Source organism: Juglans microcarpa x Juglans regia, chromosome 2S (genome assembly GCF_004785595.1).
Source record: "Juglans microcarpa x Juglans regia isolate MS1-56 chromosome 2S, Jm3101_v1.0, whole genome shotgun sequence".
Lineage (NCBI taxonomy): Eukaryota > Viridiplantae > Streptophyta > Magnoliopsida > Fagales > Juglandaceae > Juglans > Juglans microcarpa x Juglans regia.
In genome coordinates, this window is record NC_054597.1 from 12,033,281 (window position 1) to 12,051,935 (window position 18,655).

The window sequence follows — 18,655 nt, forward strand, 5'->3', positions numbered from 1 at the left end:
GAATGAATGAGGGCCTTATTTCTAGATTTTGAGGGATTAAAAGAGACCTCAAAATCCACTAAGATGAGGATTGGAAAGCTTGCATTGACATAGTTGGGTCATAGGTCAACTCTATACCAAACTTGGCCCAAAGGCCTTATGCCTTCCTCATACTTGGGCCAAGGCTATCCTACCAAGTCTTGCAGTCTTATGAGGCTTGTTTTAGGGCTTCTAAGGATTGATCCATCAATGTCCTAAGGTTCTAAAGGCCTTAATAGGATTACTAATGGGTTTGCTTCTCTAATCTTTCATGCTTAATAAGTTGGGTCTAATACATTCACTCTTACTAAGTTAGGATCAATGGCCTTATGTCCTTTTCATTGGGCCTATTTTCTAGTGTTCTCCAAGAAAGGCTTAAAACTTTATATCTCTCAAGTTGGGCCTAAGACTTTTTAACAAGTTAACCTTAGCCCATCACATCCTTAGTGCATTAAGGCCCTAAAGTCTTATGTCCATCAAGCAGAGCCCAATGTCTTATTACCTCTCCTAACCCTTTATACCCAAAAAGCTTGGTCCCTTAATAAACCAATCTCTGGGGCTTTCCTAAGTCCATCAAAAATTTTATCCAAATTACTTAGCCCAATAAGGTGGCAAAATCTCCAATATGCCACTTGTCATTCTAATATTGGCTTCTTGGCACCTTTCCTCAAAAATAATAAAGTACTAAAAATTCTCTAAAATAATATTACTAACTAATCATATTCCAAAAATTTCTTTTTTCCTCAAAAATCAATGTTGCACTAGAATCTTCTAAAAATTCTTCTAAACTCAAAGTATACGACGTTTTTGCTAACTCAAGTATCCAAAATTGTTCTTATTTTAGAATAGTTCAACTCCTAATTAACTAGGATTAAGGTTACTAAGGTCAAGGCCTAATGAGCTTTTTAGGCGGGGTGTGTTACATGGTGTGAACAAGACTTGATATCGCTCATGTTGTTGGAGTTGTGAGTCGATTCCTCTCTAATTTTAGCAAAAAACATTGGGCAGTTGTAAAATGGATTCTCAAGTATTTTAAAGGTACTTTCAGGGTGTGTCTGTGCTTTGGAAATAGTAAGTCTATGCTTGATAGGTTTACAAATGCATATATGGCTAGTGACATTGATTCCAAAATGTCTACTTCAGGGTGCTTGATTAATTATTTAGGGGGAGTTGTGTCATGGCAATCCAAACTGCAGAAATGTGTTATTTTGTCTACCACAGAGGCTGAATATATTGCCATCACTGAAGCTATTAAAGAGTTGCTATGGGTGAAGAAGTTCTTAGAAGAATTGGGTCAGAAACAAGAGAAGTATATTATCTACTGTGACAGTCAGAGTACTATCCATCACAATAAGAATTCAACTTTGCATTCAAGATCCAAGCATATTGATGTGAAGTATTACTGGATTCGTGATGTATTGAAGATGAAGTTGTTACATATCGAGAAAATACATACCAACGAAAATGGGTCAGATATGATAGCAAAATCATTGTCTATGCAAAAACTTAATGGTGGAGCCAAAGTTTTGAATATCGTACCGAACGTCGTACTGGTCAAAGCACTGAAATGAAATATTTCGGTACTAGTACCATTTCGTGTATCGTTTCAAGATAATCAATATATAAATAAAATATATATATATATAAATATATAAAAATTATATTCCAAAATAATAGTCTATATATGAATAAATTATATATAAATACATATATATAAATTATAAATAGCCTAGTCCGAATTGGGAATTAAAAAATAAGCTTGTAGTTTGAAAAAAAAAATTAAAGGCCGAAATATTGGCCGGTACGGGTCGAAATATAGGCAGGTACAGGCCGAAATATATGTAATATCTGTACCGGACCAGTGGCCGGTACAGCATATACCGACCATACAGGCTGGGACGATGCGGTATTTAAAATAATGGGTGGAGCCCCTCACATAGTGGAGATGAGGAGATCTATTAGGTGATGTCCCTCAATGTGAGGGAAGTGTGTTAAGCCACTTAGTGGCAATATGATAATTATGTCAAAGTAGGGTTTTGTGGTTTTAATTAGTGTACCGTGTGTGGTGGGTAAGAGAAAGAAAATGAAAAGAAAAGAAAGAGAGTGACGGACATTCGAAAGATGAGAATTTTTCTCATACTTCCATCAAAGCTTTGAGGGATCATTTGTGGTCCGATTTTGACAAAATTTCATTATTTTGTTCTTGATGGTGAGAGCTTCATTTGATTGGTGCTAATTGTTGAAATTCCATCTCCAGTTGTTTATTACAAATATCCACTTGGTGAGATCTTTCTTGTCGCCCTAGTTGATATCCACTTGTATGGTGATGATTATATGTTGAACCAAAAATATAGACATTCTTGACATACTAGTAGCCTCTAGAGATTGCTTTAAAGAAATCAATATAACCTCGTTATTGTTGATAGTGGGGGTTTTAAGTTTTAACTGGACTAGGTCCCATGATTTTTCGTTCATTTTGGAGGGTTTCCCATGTAAAACTCTTGTTGTCTTGCCTGTGGATTTACTTGATTTTCTTTATTCTATTTGTGAGTTTATTTTTACTAAATTGTCAATTCAATTTGCAAAAAGAATATTAGAAAATAATCTGTTGTGTTTTTAGGGTTCACCCTAACAGGAATTACGTGCGGCTTCACAACAATTCAATAAGCAATGCTATTTCGACAACGCTAATAATAATGAATCGAATAGTCTCACTGCCTCTGTTGCAGAAAAATAATTACCTCAGCAAAGAGTCTTATTGTCAAGAAAATATTAAATTTGCTTTATTTGACATACCACTTGTGTATTTGATAGCAATTACAAGAAGAACTCGTAGAATTAAACTTCTCGACCAACGAAGACTTCTAAACCTAGTAAAATAAAAGATACTAATCTCAAGTGTAAAACAATAATAGAAGATAAACCGACAATGCAGACCCGACTGAATTCCTTGAATATATCTTACTCTTTATATATAGGGGAACTCCCAAGTGTAATCATGTATTAAAAGTTGGCGCACCTTTTGATTTTTCATAATCCAAGACTCTAACTCATTGTGAGATAACAAAATCATTTCATTGACCAATGTCTCAACCAATCTTAGCCCTTCCATATGAATAGTCTCACCGTGATCCTAATATGCATTAATAAACAACCCTTTTGGGCCAAATCAAAGAGTATATATACTTCATCGACCACATCAATACATGAAGTCCAAGCCAAACTCTCAAGGTGAAAGCTTCAATTCATATTTCTTTGCGTCTTTTTAGCTCAGCAATAAATATGCACTCTTAGTCAACAACTGGGAAGTTCGTTACCTTTCACAATCTTGTATTATCCCGTGTTAAACTCTCTCTAGAAAAAGAGAAGCCATTCACCACCACAGGAGCGACTCATTGAAATTCTACTTAACTTTCTAGATGGAGTCAATCAAACTATAGGCCGGAACTTTCTGAATTCCAGCCTCCACCATTGCTTTTCTTAGATCAGCGGCATGATCCCATTTCTCCATCACAGCATTGACGTTTGATAAAGTCACGTAACGCCCACAATGCCGTGGCTGCAAATCTAGCAGCCTTTGTCCAACTATATTTGCCAGTTCAATGGCTCCATGAATCTTACAAGCACCAAAAAGAGCTCCCAATACAGAACCATCAGGCTCAAAAGGCATACTGCTTATAATATCAGTTGCTTCCTTAAGTAGTCCTGCTCTTCCCAAGAGATCAACTATACATCCATAATGTTCCATTGAGGGTACAATCCCAGACTCATGCAGCATTGACTTGAACAATTTCAAACCCAACTCCACGAGTTTTCCACGAGCACAGGCCGTTAGAACAGCAACAAATGTGACCTCATTAGGATGCTGCCCTTCCACCTTCATCTTCTCAAACGCATCCAAAGCGTCCATCTCTCTCCCATTGGATGCAAGTGAAGACATCATTGCATTCCAGGTGCAAACCTCTTTAAAAACCATTTGGTCAAAAACATTTACAGCATCTCTCAAACAGCCTTTCTTACCGTAAAGATCTATTAATGCTGTCTGAGTAAAAACAGTCAATTCAATCTCATTCCGAATAGCATATCCATGAATCTGCTTTCCACGATAAAGAGATCCACCGCCATCTAAATTAGCACATGAGGATAGCACACTCACATATGTAGCTTCGTTAGGCTTTAACGAGCATGACATCACATCCTCATGCACCATCATTTTCTCAAAAAATTTAACCGCCTCATGAAAGCAACCATTCCTCCCAAATCCATCGATAACACTTGTCCATGAGACCACATCTCTCTCTGGCATACAATCAAAAAGTAAAAGAGCAGACCTCATGTCCCCATTCTTACCAAACGCATCAAGCATTGCGTTGTAAGCCACAATGCAAGGTTGCGAAATTTCCTCAAACATCTTACGGGCGTCAAATAGTTCGCCGAGATGAGCATAGAAACTCACAAATGACGTCTGAATAAAAGGGTCACGCAGAACACCACGCTTGACGACTTGGGTGTGAAGGGGTTTGCCCAAAGAGGGTAAGCAAGTGGCGGCGGCTTTGATTAGGGAAGGGAAGGTGTGGCTGTTGGGAGGGGATTGGTGGGCAAGCATGTGGGTGAAGAGAACAAGCGTGTTGCGAGCTTGTCCAAGACTGAGATAAGCTCTCTGCAGGGCGTTGTAGAGGAGGGTGCTCATCCATTTCGAATTCGAAGCTGTAATGTTTGAGCTACAGAGAAGGTGACCCTTAGTAATTAGGAGGGAATGAATCTGTTTGATTTGGTTTGGAGGTTTGGGGAAGCTTTGGAGGAGCTGGAGTAGGGACTCCGGTGAATGTAGCATAATATCATTATAATTTGGTTGAGGACTACTACTTTATAAACCTCTTTTAAATTTAATTCGATAAGGACCACTTTATTTTCATTCAATAAAAGCATTAGTAGTGGACTTAATAAAATTTTATCAAAATTTAACTAGATAATTCAATTTTATAAATTTAGCTAGCCACATTTTAACAATGTCAAATAACAGACTCTTCAAATCTATTACTATTCTATTAAAATATTTATATTTATATTTTCATTTATTTTAATATTAATTATAATTTGAATATTCATACGTTATTAAAAAGGTACACATTAATTTTCTAATGTTCCTATTATTCCTAACTGATAAATAATGATTTTTTCTTTATCTTGTAAGGTGTAGTTTATCAAATCAAATTTCTTCTTTGGTTTAACTATTTCTAACGTTCAAATTTCTTGTAAGGTGTATTTCTTCTTTTCCAAACTGTTACTTGGACTATACTAATCAGGTTGTACATCATGGAAAACAAACTTGGTTTGACTATTGATATGTTTAATCAAATAGTTGAGCCATGGGCTGAGATAGATTCAGTGGCATTTGCAACAGCAGTTGTGCCAGTTGCAAGTTACAATTGGTGCAATAAGCCAGAATTTGGATAGCAACTTGAAATTTTTTATGCCAAAATAATATTTTGCTAGCAAGTTGGGCTGGCCAAATTTGGCCAGTGAAAATGATGAAAGTTAAAAACACTATAACTTTGTTAAGTCTATTACAGTGAGTTTCTATGCAACTTAGTTAAACTTTGACTAAAATATAGATTTATTGGGTTCACTACTAGTGCTCTAAGTATCACATTAAAAATGATATTTACAATTGTATAGTATACAAGCACTACACAATTCTTTTAGAAAAAGTGATCAAAAAATACGGGACCCATAAAAAATTAAAAAAAAAATTAATTTTTTAATAGTGGACCTCATTCTTTTCAAAATGATAGTACTTACGCACTCCACAATTATATGTAGCATTACTCATATATATATATATATATATATATATATATATAACATATATGCCTGCCTTTTACATGATTAAACTCCAAACCAGTGCACCTATATTATATGGACCATGCAAATTATTAATTTTTCATTAATGAGATGTGGTTCTTTGAAATTATTTGCACTCAATAGTTGAACATTAGATCCGAGAGAGCATGACCCCAAGACTTAGAAATTGCTTTTACCAATTAAATGGGAATCCTGTAATTATTTGCATGTAAGGATTCAAAGTTTTAGGCTGGATTTAGATGTTGAACTAAGTTGAGTTGAGTTAAGTTTAGATGATAAAATATTGTTAGAATATTATTTTTAATATTATTATTATTTTAGGATTTAAAAAATTAAATTATTTCTTATATTTTGTATTAAAATTTAAAAAAATTATAATAATAAATTGAAATGAATTGGAATGAGTTTAAGATGCAAACGAAACCTAATCTGGAGAGCATACTCCCCCAATAACTGGGCGTCTGGGCCCTTTATACTTGAGCCAGCCCTTAGGTTTTAGTTGTTTAAGTGTTTTTATAAGTAGAAATCAATATGGCCTGGCCTTTTTGAGAAAGTAACCAAATCCACAACACTTTAATTAATGGCTTATAAAACTGATCCGTGAAATCATTTATTTAAAAGAGGAAAAGATGAACGAAAAATGACTTTTTTTTTTTTTTTTCGTTACACTATGATCAATGATCATTATATCTTTAAACACTGAGTTTTGAGGCTGCATGCCATGGCGTTGGAGGAAAAGCTGAAAGTGTTCCGGAGTTCCAAATGATCAGCTTAATATTTATTCAAGCATATAATATCTCAAGTTTTGTAGGAAAAGGTACTTAGTATATGAAATCTCACAATATTGTTTTTATCCTTCATTATGATTACAAGGTGTTCTAATTATAATATTCACTAAATAGTCCTTAAGACTATATATAGTACTATATATATAAGTAAATATATAAATATATGACTTGGGCTTACATGCATCTTCAAAAATTGTGAATAGGAGGAAGAGCATGCGACTTGGGAGTGTTTAATGAGGATGTACCTTGAGGAGTCCGTTTATTCCATCTCTCCGAGCTTTCAAAGATATACCGACCGTAGGTATCTTACTATCAGATACCGACATGAGTTGTCTTCTAACATTATTGATCTTTAAATATCAGGTTTTCATCAATTTCACATAACAAAAAAAAAAAAAAAGCTCTTTTGATCATAGAAACAACTTGATTTTTGGATGGCCTACATCTGAATTGAATTGGTTAAAGAATCTCTTTCTAGCTACTCTGAAACAATTAGGAGAGAAGAAATATGGGACTATGCTTCTAGCGTTAACATGCTTGGGGGCCAAGGGGGTTAGTCCCACTTATTGGGTCAAATCAATATGTTCCAAGAAGAAGATATATTTGAGTATCAATCTCATCGATCTTATAAGTTCAATACCAAATCCTATCAATCAAATCACTTTTTTCAAAAAATATGAGACATTTAGGCCATATAAGTAAAGAGATCTATTTATTGATAAGAAAAAAAAAATGTGATCGATAATTTGATTGATGATAAAATAGAATTTTGAGTCTCAAACAGTGATTCGATTGATGATTCTCTGCTTAAGAGAATTGATCTTGGTTCCCTTCTCCACCTTAATGACAGAAGAAAAAAAAAAGGATTGATTAAATTCAATTGAGTCTGACTCGCAATGATCATTTTATCAAAAAATGACTCTGGTTATCATATGATTGAACAACATGGCAATTTACTTACGATACTTAGTTGACATTCATAAAAAGTATCTAATGAATTATGAGTTAAATACATTCTATTTAGCATAAAGATGGATATCCATTGCTCATTATCAAACACTCACTTATTCACAAGTCTAGTGTGGAGCTAATCGTTTCATTTCTCATCTCGTGAAAAATCCTTTTTGCTCCCCTTAACCCTAGACCTATCCCCTCTAGGAGTATTTTAGTGATAGTATCTATAGGAATTGGATGATCTTATTTGGTCAAATACCTAGTAGAAAACTCCTATATTTCTTTGATTATAGTATTTCTGAACAAGTTCTTGGATAACAAGCCTAAGAGTTTTCTTATTGATGATAGTGATGATATTGGGGATAGTGAAGAGAAATGTCTATCTATTTTATTTAGTTATTCAGTTAAACCAATGTTTCATCATTGTAACAGATAGCAACAACTATTTCACTCGACATGCGTATTTTTTTTATTTTCCACTGGATTTACATCTTTCATTAGTGGAAATCTTTCTTTTAATGTAGTGAGTAATAACTTTGGTTGTTCGCTGTTCAAGAATTTTTGTTTAGGCAGTTCATATATCCATACATAATATTTTGATCTAAGATTTCAGTTGTTCCGTGTTTCAGCAGTAGTATATTGTTCCACAAAACTAAAGTCCAAAACATGGAAGAAAAATGTGATTCCAGGATTCTACCATTCAATCAATTTTGTTCTACTTAATCTCTATTTCATGGTCACATATCTTTCCAGCTAAGAAATGGAAAACCTTTATCTTGCTACGTGAATCCAATTTTCGTTTCATCTAAGAAAATCCAACTTTTTTTTCAACCTTGTCTTTGTCATTTGTTCCAATAGCATTCCGCTTCCACCAGTCATGGCTAATTGTTTCTTGTCTTCTTGAGTAGTTTCTTACTTTACTTATCCCTCAGTATGCTACATCTACCATGAATGTATTGTTGCCCTTTTATATTAGTCAATAACTCTACCAACAATTTTTTTTATTAGTCAAATAAAAACAAAGGTGCGAGGGAGAAATCGAGGTGGGCTTCCTATTTAAATGTGATCATAGTAGCACCGTATCTAATGGAAATCAAACAAGAGGAACCTATACGGCAGGAGTCGTGCATTCTCCCTCAACTTAAGTTTGAGCCATAGCCTAATCCTAACGCCATGCACTTGGAATTTTTTTTTTTTTTTCCTTGTCTAGTTAATGTGAGTTTTTGTATCAGAAGTGTGTTTTGACGTTTTAATAGATTAGCTTAAAAACAAGGAGAATAGAAACGTACAAGAAAATATTAAAAAGAAAAAAACAAAGATAAAAAATAACTAAGCTTACAAACATACAGATTGTTCATTAGCCATTGAATCCCAACTATGCTATTACTCTTCAATGGATGCAATTTTGAGGATTGTTCAGCTTGTTGGTGAAGTTTATTCATGTTTGCCGAGCTGTACTACGTTAATAAACTTGTCTGTCGAGCGGACTAGCAAAAATCCACATGGTTCTGTGACTTTTGTCTCCCTGCTAATTCGCTTCTTTGGTTTCTTCCCTGATGTGACAGATTTCTTACACGGTTTCCCAAAGTAGTCCCATCTCAAATTAATAATGAATATTGGAAAATTGAACTTTCTCTTTGGATTATTGCCCGTCATGTGAATGGAGCTGAGCTTCTTAATTTGACGAATCTTGACAGGGAAATTATTGCAATAAAAATTCAAAGTTTTGGACGTGAATATTTTTATTCAAAAGTCTTGAGAATGTTCAATGACTTTGTTCTGGATAGACACGATTATTATGTCAATGTCGATTAATTGGCTGAACTACTGCATGGGTAGTTTTGGGTTGTTATAAATAATTTATGGGATCATATTGTTGGCTTGGGAAACTTTAGTGATCCATGAGACAAGTTTAAGCTCGAAGAGATATTGGTGTTCACTACAAGAAAACTGTTCAGTTATGGTCAGTTATTAATTTTCTACGAAAATAATTATTTTCTGTCAAAATGAGTCTATTTTGATGACAAATAATCAGTCTCATCGCATATAATCGTTCATAAATAGTCTTTTTCTTTTGTAGTGATTGTATATAAATTAGATATATAATTCTCTTCAAGAAGAAAAATCGATACACATATTAAGTAGGCTTTACAATATTAATTAATGTTGTTGTATAAAATTTTCAGAAGCATAAATATCTCTTTCTCTCGAAATTATCTCAAGTGATAAAAATAAAATAAAATAAAATAATATATATATATATATATATATATATATATATATATATATATATATATATATAAAAGAAGAAGAAAGTTACTAATTGGTGAGTACTGTTCTTCAGCCCAATAATAGTAAATGGTCAGGAGTTCAGTCAAGGGATCATGGCTACACATTTATGCTTGACTAATTAAGTGATTATACCTCACCAAGTGATCACGCACGTTCCTATCTATGACCAAATTGAACCGATTATTCTCTACATAATTATGTCATTCATTGACCAACTCATGAATGGAAATTAGCTGATGGAATTAGGTTTAAAGAAAATGTTATTTGTATTGACGTAACAATACGTACCTCAGTTATTAATATGTTGAAAATTATAAAATTTAAAATTTAAATATAAAAAAAATGTCTAATAAAATCATGAATTTTATACAAAAAATTGTAAGTACATAGAATACTAATCTTAAAATTAAACATACTAAAACCAATAGTTAAGATAAGGAAAATAATGAAATGGTATTGTTTGAAAGAAAAGAACTTTGTAGCAGTTAAATCCTTAGCTAGTACCACAAGGAAACAAGTTCTCATGCTAGATCTCTTGGTCCTCCTTAATTAGTAACTGCGACAGCTAGCATGATGATCATCATGTTCTAGTCTTCCTAGCTAGAGCCTTTGTATTTTCTTTTTCCTTTTTTTTAAAAAAAATACTAGAAGGGCCTATGGGGTTGTTAAGATCCTCGTCAGATAATGGATAACTTACGAATAAAAATCAAAGCCATTTTGTATAATTACAAACTAACCCTAAATTGCCAGCAACAACACCCTCGTTAAACTTGTCATCAAAGTTAACATGCTAAAAGCTAACATGTAATGAAACTTGTTTTTTGTCCCAAACTGATGAGATATTACGGCCTCAGGGCGGGCTCCATCTCAGGAGCCGAGGGGGAGGTTGAGATAGAGAAGCGGCCAGACGGAACACGCTTTCTCGAGGGCGCGCAGCGGTATATATGATACTGCTTTTCCAGGGCGGTGAGGCATATTGTACCAAACTATAAACTTCATTAATGTTTCAAGGGCGGTGAGGCATATTGTACCAAACTAGCTAGCTAGCCGGCCTTTGCCCAAATAAAAGAACGTATATAGCTGCGGTGCAGTTGACAATATATAGATCAGTAAGCAAGCATACGGACCGGGAAACCTCTTTGAAAATTCCTCTTTTAACTTTAAGTAAGTAATAATGCGCGGCTCATCATGGTAGGCGTGCAGGCCGTAAGGGTTAACTTCTCTCTTTCTCATGTGTCTTCAAGTTCTCACTGCCGTTTACGTGTACTGCGCGGGCGCGTACATGCATGCGTGCATGCATAATTTGAGGCAGAAAAGATTTGGATAAGATGCATTATGTGCGCGCAGATGGGCAAATTGTTCAAAGGGGAAACTTCTGCTACTTAGACTGTGATGATCCAATTTATACTTTGGAGTCGAGTTTCCAACATTTCACAAGACTTAGTCAACCATTTTTAATATGCTAGCTAGCTAGCATGATAGAGAGATCAGAGCATGGGTCTTGACTCTTGATCACATGTTTCACGCGTCCATTGAACTTGGACATATCTTTGAAAGTGGAGAGTACAAGACCTTCAGAGTTAGGCGAAGGCACTTAGTTAATCGTGCAATGTGAACTTGACTCATGATCGAGTAATATTATTCTCTATACACAATTCTTCCACTAAAATTTCAACCCATTTGAATGGCCAAAAAGCATATATGCAGATTGATAGTAACAACTTATAAACTCATTCGAAGGAATTAAGGTAAAAAAAAAAAAAAAAAAAACGGCGAGTAGATCATCATTTTCTGTTAATTCATGTGTTAATTAAGATCAGGCCTCTTCTACTATTTTTATTATTTAGTAATTTACACAGAAGGAAAAAAAAAATGGGTTATTTGAACTCACCTGATTAACGTGTTAATTTTACAGTTTGTGTACGTAAATTAAGACACTTTAAATCAAACGTTACAACGCTAGAAAACAAGGAATATTATTCGGGGGTAGGTTTTGCCTTTGGTAGGTTATAAATATTCCACAATTCTATATAAAAGATATGCGACTCATGATGTTTAGGGATTTCATATTGTTGAGAAAACTGAGTTTTTTAAATATCTCATTATGCAAATAAATTCTGTCATTTCACTAATGTGGAGGACAACCCCTAACGTGCAAGTGTTAGAAATGTTTTAATTAGTGGACCTAGATAGATCATAAATTTTACGTTATACAAATTGTCAAATATAAGGTATGATTAAAATATAATAAAGTGATATAATCGGGTTGTTGACACATCATTAATAGATATATCTTCCATGATTTTAGTCAGATTATCAGCTTTCAAATCTACAGGTCTAATTCATATGTAGAAATCCAATAAGCGACCATATAATTCTATTATTTTATAGTGGTCAAAATTGGAATTTGAGCACTATATATGGTAATGGCTCCCACTCAGATTCATTATCAAAACAAAAAAAATAAAATGAATTTAAAATTTTAATCTTATTCTCTTTGTGTTTGAGGTGTCATTTTATTTTAAATATATAAATATAGTTCCTGGAAAATAATTAATTAAATTGCAGTTTGGATTTTGGAAAGATATTAAAATGATCTGGTTTATCAATATAATTTGCCTTTTGTAAGCTGTAGTACTTGATTAATTGGTCATCAAAGTGCCTTTGAATCTTCAGAGAAATCCGTTTGAACATTGACAAAAAGTGATTTTAATATTTTATTATTGTTGCCGACTCTTTGGTTCTTACGAAACTTGATATTTTTAGTAATTAAATATTACAAGTGTTGAAAACGAGGCCTGTAATTTGGAATAAAATCATACACGGCTTTCCCTCGTTTCCAACATCAAATTCAATCCCAGTCTGGAAAGCATCTTCTTTTTTTTTTTTTTTTTTTTGTTATTTCTGGTACGTACGTCATATATAAGATGTACACTTGAATATTTAAGGGCTGTTTCGAATTGAGCAATGATACAACGATAACCTATCTACCATTCATTTACAACTTATTAATTAATACCTTTTTATAATTTAAATGTATCAAATCAAAATCAAAATCAAAATCAAAATATATATTCCTTTTAAAATTATTATTTCTAAGATTGTAGACAAATAGTAAAGTAAAAAATTAAAAATTAAAATAAATAAATAAAATAAAATAAATAATAAAGTAGTAGGTGCTTTATCATTTCTCTTTTGGATTATGTAAGCAGTCTTAAAAAGTGTTTAAATAATTTTAAAAGTTCTTTATTATAAAAATTAGGTTATTTGGGTGTACATTTAACGTACTAAATATTTCTTAATCTCAAATAAACTAAAAAATACTTCTGTAGAAAAGCTTCATTTTGATGTTTTACTTCAAACGTGCTTTGTTTGATAATCCAAAATGTAGTTTAAATTTTAAAAAGACTGTCAATGAGTGAAAATACAAATATAACTTATAATTACAACTTTCAAACTTTTAAGTATATGATCATAATCTTTAAAAAAATCAAATGATTGTCATTTTTACCTTATAAAACACTTTTTAATTTGTTTCCAAAAAAATATAATATACTTGAAATTCCTTTAGACATATGATTACCAAATAGTAAATGATTTTTTAATAGTAAAACTTATTACTTAAGCTATAAGTTATAAGTCCTAAATCTATAAGTCATATCTTCCACCACAATTCTAAACATGTACTTAATTATGAAGTCCAAGACAGTACTTTTCACTGCGCAATGCCACAAATTTAATTTTTTTTTTCTTACAAATACTCTTCTTCTAAGCTGGTCTCTGCATCCTACAATGACGTTATTAAATTTAGAAGATAAATTTTCAAATTTTCAAATCTTACCATTTTAAACGATATGGATGCATTGTGTGCTCTTTATACCCACCGATTTGATAATAAAATAATTTTTTAAATTTCCTCAATTTCTTATTATAGTTCCAGTTGTACATTAAGTTATATTAAAATTCAGCCGTCCGTTATGTTCTATTTATTCAAATTCTGAAGTTGATAAGAGTATCCCTATCTCCTCATGATAATCTGTCTACTTCATTTTTTTAATAAACCAATCTCTTACAAGTAGACACTACTAATTATTATTATTATTTTTTTATAACAAAACATTCATTCATAAAGTATTCAATACAAACTATTTTGATCAATCCAAATAGATTGAGCAACAAACATAGGAATATCATCCCACCATATGTCAATATTATCAACATTCTAAGCATAACGGCCTAGTCTATGAGCCACCTCAATCCCCATGCGATGTACATGTTGAATTTCAACCTGATGAAAAAGATGCAACAAGCTCTTTGCTTCCTTGATAAGATTACCATCTGCTGAAAAGGAATATTGATCTTCTTTCATTTCTTTGACCATCAACAAGCAATCATTTTCAATAACAATTTTGGAAAATCCCAAATGGACAAAAGTTGTAAGCCCTGCAATAAAGCCAACAATTGAATAGTATTAGGATCCTCTATCTCATTTTCCATCTTAGCAACCATTGCCAACTTTCCTTTGTCATCTCTAAAAACAACACTCACACCAACTTTTCTCAAGTCAAAAAATATGGCTCCATCAACATTCAGCTTGAAAAAATTCACTGGAGGTGGCTTCCAACAACACATACTTTTTGCTATCTTGTATGATGAATTCATGAGATCGTTATGTGTTTTCTGCAAAGACAAAACATGATTAATAACTTGACTAGGTTCAATTAAGATTTTATCCATCTGCATTTTGTTTCTCCTAAATCACAGTCCCTAAGTTATAAGAAAGAATATAGAGAAGTCTGAATTGGTTCCTTTTTCCAGTACATATGTAACCAAAGCCAAGAAATCCATTTCTGAATTCATATTTTGCATAACAGGCACATAAGTCTTCCACAGATCCTTGATGGCAGGACAAGAAACTAAGGCATGTAAAACATCCTTTGGTGCTGCCTTACAAAAACACTATCTATCCTCCACCTCAATTTTCTTCCTTTTAAGGTTACTAGTGTAGGCAAAATATCTTTACTTGCTCTCCATGCAAAAGTCTTGATCTTCCTAGGGACCTGCATCTTCCAAAGCATTCTCTACAGTTTAGACTGATCTGTACACTTAGAGCTTTCCCCCTGACTTCTTTTGCATTGTTCTTGAATGAATCGATAAGCACTTCAAATGCTAAAGTTGCCATTTTTTTCTTGAGTCCATATTCATTTATCTTCATACTTATTAGTTGACAACATGATTTTCCAGTACATTTGTTGACACTACTAATTATGTTTGTAATGGAATATAGTAATAACTCATTTTAATAATCTTTATTATATGCATGTAACATCCCTTGTAAATAAATCTTTTGGGCATCCTTAATTACCTTGGTAATTTAGATAAAATTTACCAAATATTAGCAACAATTTGATTACATACAATGGCTAATTATTTTCTCTGTGATCCTTTCTTTATTTAGACTCAACAACATTATACATCACAGAAAATTTAACAGGATTTCTGAAATATTGCTTTTCTAATTTCTAATTAAGTTTTGTTATCAACAGTCGCATATGCTTTTATTTTTTCTGATTATTTAAATAACTAACCACTTAGAATATTATGTCATATCAACAAGTATGATCAAGCATTAAAAGAAAAAAAATGATATTTTCAGTCCTATATATATATATATATATCTATGGTGTGCAAGCCCCGAGCATGACTCACTTTAAAAAAAATGGTTAAATATGAGACCCACTTGAAAAAATTAATCTTTTGATGGTGGATTCTACCATTTTTCAAAAAGAATGTTGTGCGAGACTTGAACACTTTAGCACTATTTCTAATATTACTCTTAAAAAAATTTTACCTTTTTTTATGAACAAGCTAGATCTCTGTGTACCCACATCATGAATTGTCCAATATTTTCACATGACAGAGGCAAGGGACTGGAAACAAAAGTAGTGAACAACATCATTTGGGCAATTATAGAGAAATAAGAAAATGCTCACTGGTGCATAGCTTTTTCCCAAGCTGCTTAGCTGCATCACTCACGACTTACTAAAGTTAAAACTCAGATTAACAGCACCTAATCAAGTAGAAGTACATATATTCCCATGCATGCATATATATGAGTAGAAACAACTCATGAATTAATTGAATCACGTTTTGGTCATGTTCTCTTTTAATTTCATGCACAGTAGTAGTACTATTGGACTTTTTAATCATTTTTTGTACAGTACTATCTTTTCAAGAAGAGCACTGCATGCATATGGTCTATCTGTCTGCTTAATAATTAGTTCAATTGTCGAGTACTACTGTCGCCTAACTTCCTTTTACTTGTATATCCACCTTTAATTCTCTCAATCTTCCAGATAGAAATCTAAGGGCTAAAGTCTCAATCAATTTGCTTAAAGAAATCATATATCACAAGTGATCACGTGATTCATGTTGATCATCAGGGAAAGATCATCAGAAATTACGGCAACTTGTGAAGAATGTACGTAATTGGGTAAGGAGATCTGCATGATCAAGGAGCTAGCTCCTTTAATTTTGGTCACTACTTCCTGATATCTTCAAATGATGCGGCCGCTTCCTTTTTGTTTTGGTTAGCAACTTTATGTGAAATTAAAATCGAACAAACAAGAGGCCTAAGAGATCTTGCATGCATGGGGTCCCCCACCTATTCAATACGTACTAGAGCACACAAAGAAAGAAAAAACTAGACAATTCATCCAGCCAGCTATGAGCACAAGCACATGATCACTAGGAAACAATGGCTAATCTTGAATAGCTATGTTAGGATGCCGCAATTAATGTTCTATATATATATATATATATATATATGTATATATATAAATAGATCATTGAAGTGAGAAGAATAATGAACAATGCATAAACAGAAAAATTAAAACACAAGAGTTACCATATATAAGAGTAAGGTCTCATTTATTTTCATAACTCCTCTCAACTCATATCATTTCATCTCATTTAATCATTACTACTTTCTCAAATTTTCACACAAAATAAAATAAACAATTCAACTTTTTCAAATTCAAAAATAAAAATAATATTACAAAATATATATTCTAACAATATTTTATTCAACTTTTAACTTTAATCTCATGAACTCATCTCCTCCAAAAACAAATGAGGCCTAACATTCGAAAAAAAAAAAAAAAAAGAGAAGTGATTGAAGCAATAGCGTGATCATTTGCCGAAATAATGGGGAATGGATCCAATAAATAGATTGAAAGAATGGCTTACTCTAGAATGGGAGAATTATCATGTAATCCTGTTGGTGGACTATGGAATATGGTTCGAGGTTAAGCGGGGTAGTATTATATAGAACGTACGACAAAGCAGCTAGGGTTGCATGAAATCCTTACATAATATTCTACAACAGTACACTTGATCGAGAAGCCACCGTAATTGTTGAGCATGCAGTCTCTATTAGTCACTTTATATATAATATATATATATATATGTATGTATGTATATAGATATATATATATATATATGTATGTATGCTTGATATGTTTTTAACAAATCAATTATGTATAGACATGCATATTAATATTGTGTTTAGTTGTTGAACTCATCTTAATCCAATCATTAATGAGACTCGCTACTTTTTCAACTTCTCATAAAAAAGTTAAACTCATCTCAATCTACTTCATACATTTAAACATATATATCAACCTATTTACATTCAAATATATTTCAATAGGACTCACAAAACATTACTATTCATTAAATCAACTCAGATCATCTAAGATCATTTCGGCATCCAAATGCAGCCTAATTGTTGAGTATTAATATTCTAAAACCTCTACATTATATACTTCATAATTTGATTTGGAATATAAATTTTAAAATTTAAATTTTACAAATCAAAACTTATCATTTAAATAATGTAGATGATATTATATAATATACACAGACTTGAAAATAAAATAAATTTTAATTATTTCTATTTGAAAAATAAAATTAAATAAATAATTTATTATTATCTCATCATATTAATTAAGTAATCAATCCATATGACTTTATCAACCATGATGAATTATGATCATGTCAGGGCAGGGCAGAACAAGGAATTAATTAGTTCATTTTGGGGACACAAATATAATAAAAAAATTATTTTTGAAGGAGACAAAGTTATTTTTTATAGAGTTTATCTTATAAAATATTTTCTTTTATGATATTTTAAAATCTTGTGGGGCTGAAGTCCTCATGATCAAGGCCAAACGTATGGATTATTTTAAAACAATATTATAAGGGAAAATTAAAATAATGTTGCAAGAAAATAAATAATAATGCTGCCATATACAAAATTGGTTTTTTCTCATTAAATTCTTACGATTTTATTTTGTGTATTTTTTTCGTTTTATAAAAATCGTAATTAGAAAGAGAGCGAAATTGCAGGTTCGGAAAGGGCGGGTCCCGAATTCTGGACGGCAATAGAGGGTGGGCCTAGGGTCCCCACCCATCAGGACCGTTGACTCAGACAGAGTAGCACCTCTTTTCTACGTGGGAGTGTCATCGGGCCAATCGGGGCGGTGAATATTTGGAACGCGTCAATCTTCCTCCAGCCCCACACTTTGACCCAAACCAAACATCCCAAAAAACATTATAAAAAAATTCTTCAGGTGGGCCCCAACTGTGCCGTGGACCACACAAAGCAATCCGACCGACCTGCTTTACCTCCTTTTGTTTAGTCATATGTGCCTAATATACATCTGTTTTTTTTAAAA

The 18,655-nt window shown here is 32.6% G+C and overlaps 1 protein-coding gene across 1 annotated transcript; it reads right to left on the minus strand.

Annotated features, from left to right (window-relative positions):
- Nucleotides 1–3,071: 3,071 nt before the first annotated feature.
- LOC121251447 (putative pentatricopeptide repeat-containing protein At1g10330) lies at nt 3,072–4,920 on the minus strand. The gene has a single exon (XM_041150709.1). It carries the CDS (start codon nt 4,850–4,852, stop codon nt 3,434–3,436), a length of 1,419 nt encoding a protein of 472 aa, XP_041006643.1. The 5' UTR covers nt 4,853–4,920; the 3' UTR covers nt 3,072–3,433.
- Nucleotides 4,921–18,655: the final 13,735 nt, after the last annotated feature.

Bases quoted from the DNA above. Each gene is read 5' to 3' on its own strand.
- LOC121251447 (XM_041150709.1), bottom strand. From the start codon at position 4,852: ATGCTACATTCACCGGAGTCCCTACTCCAGCTCCTCCAAAGCTTCCCC.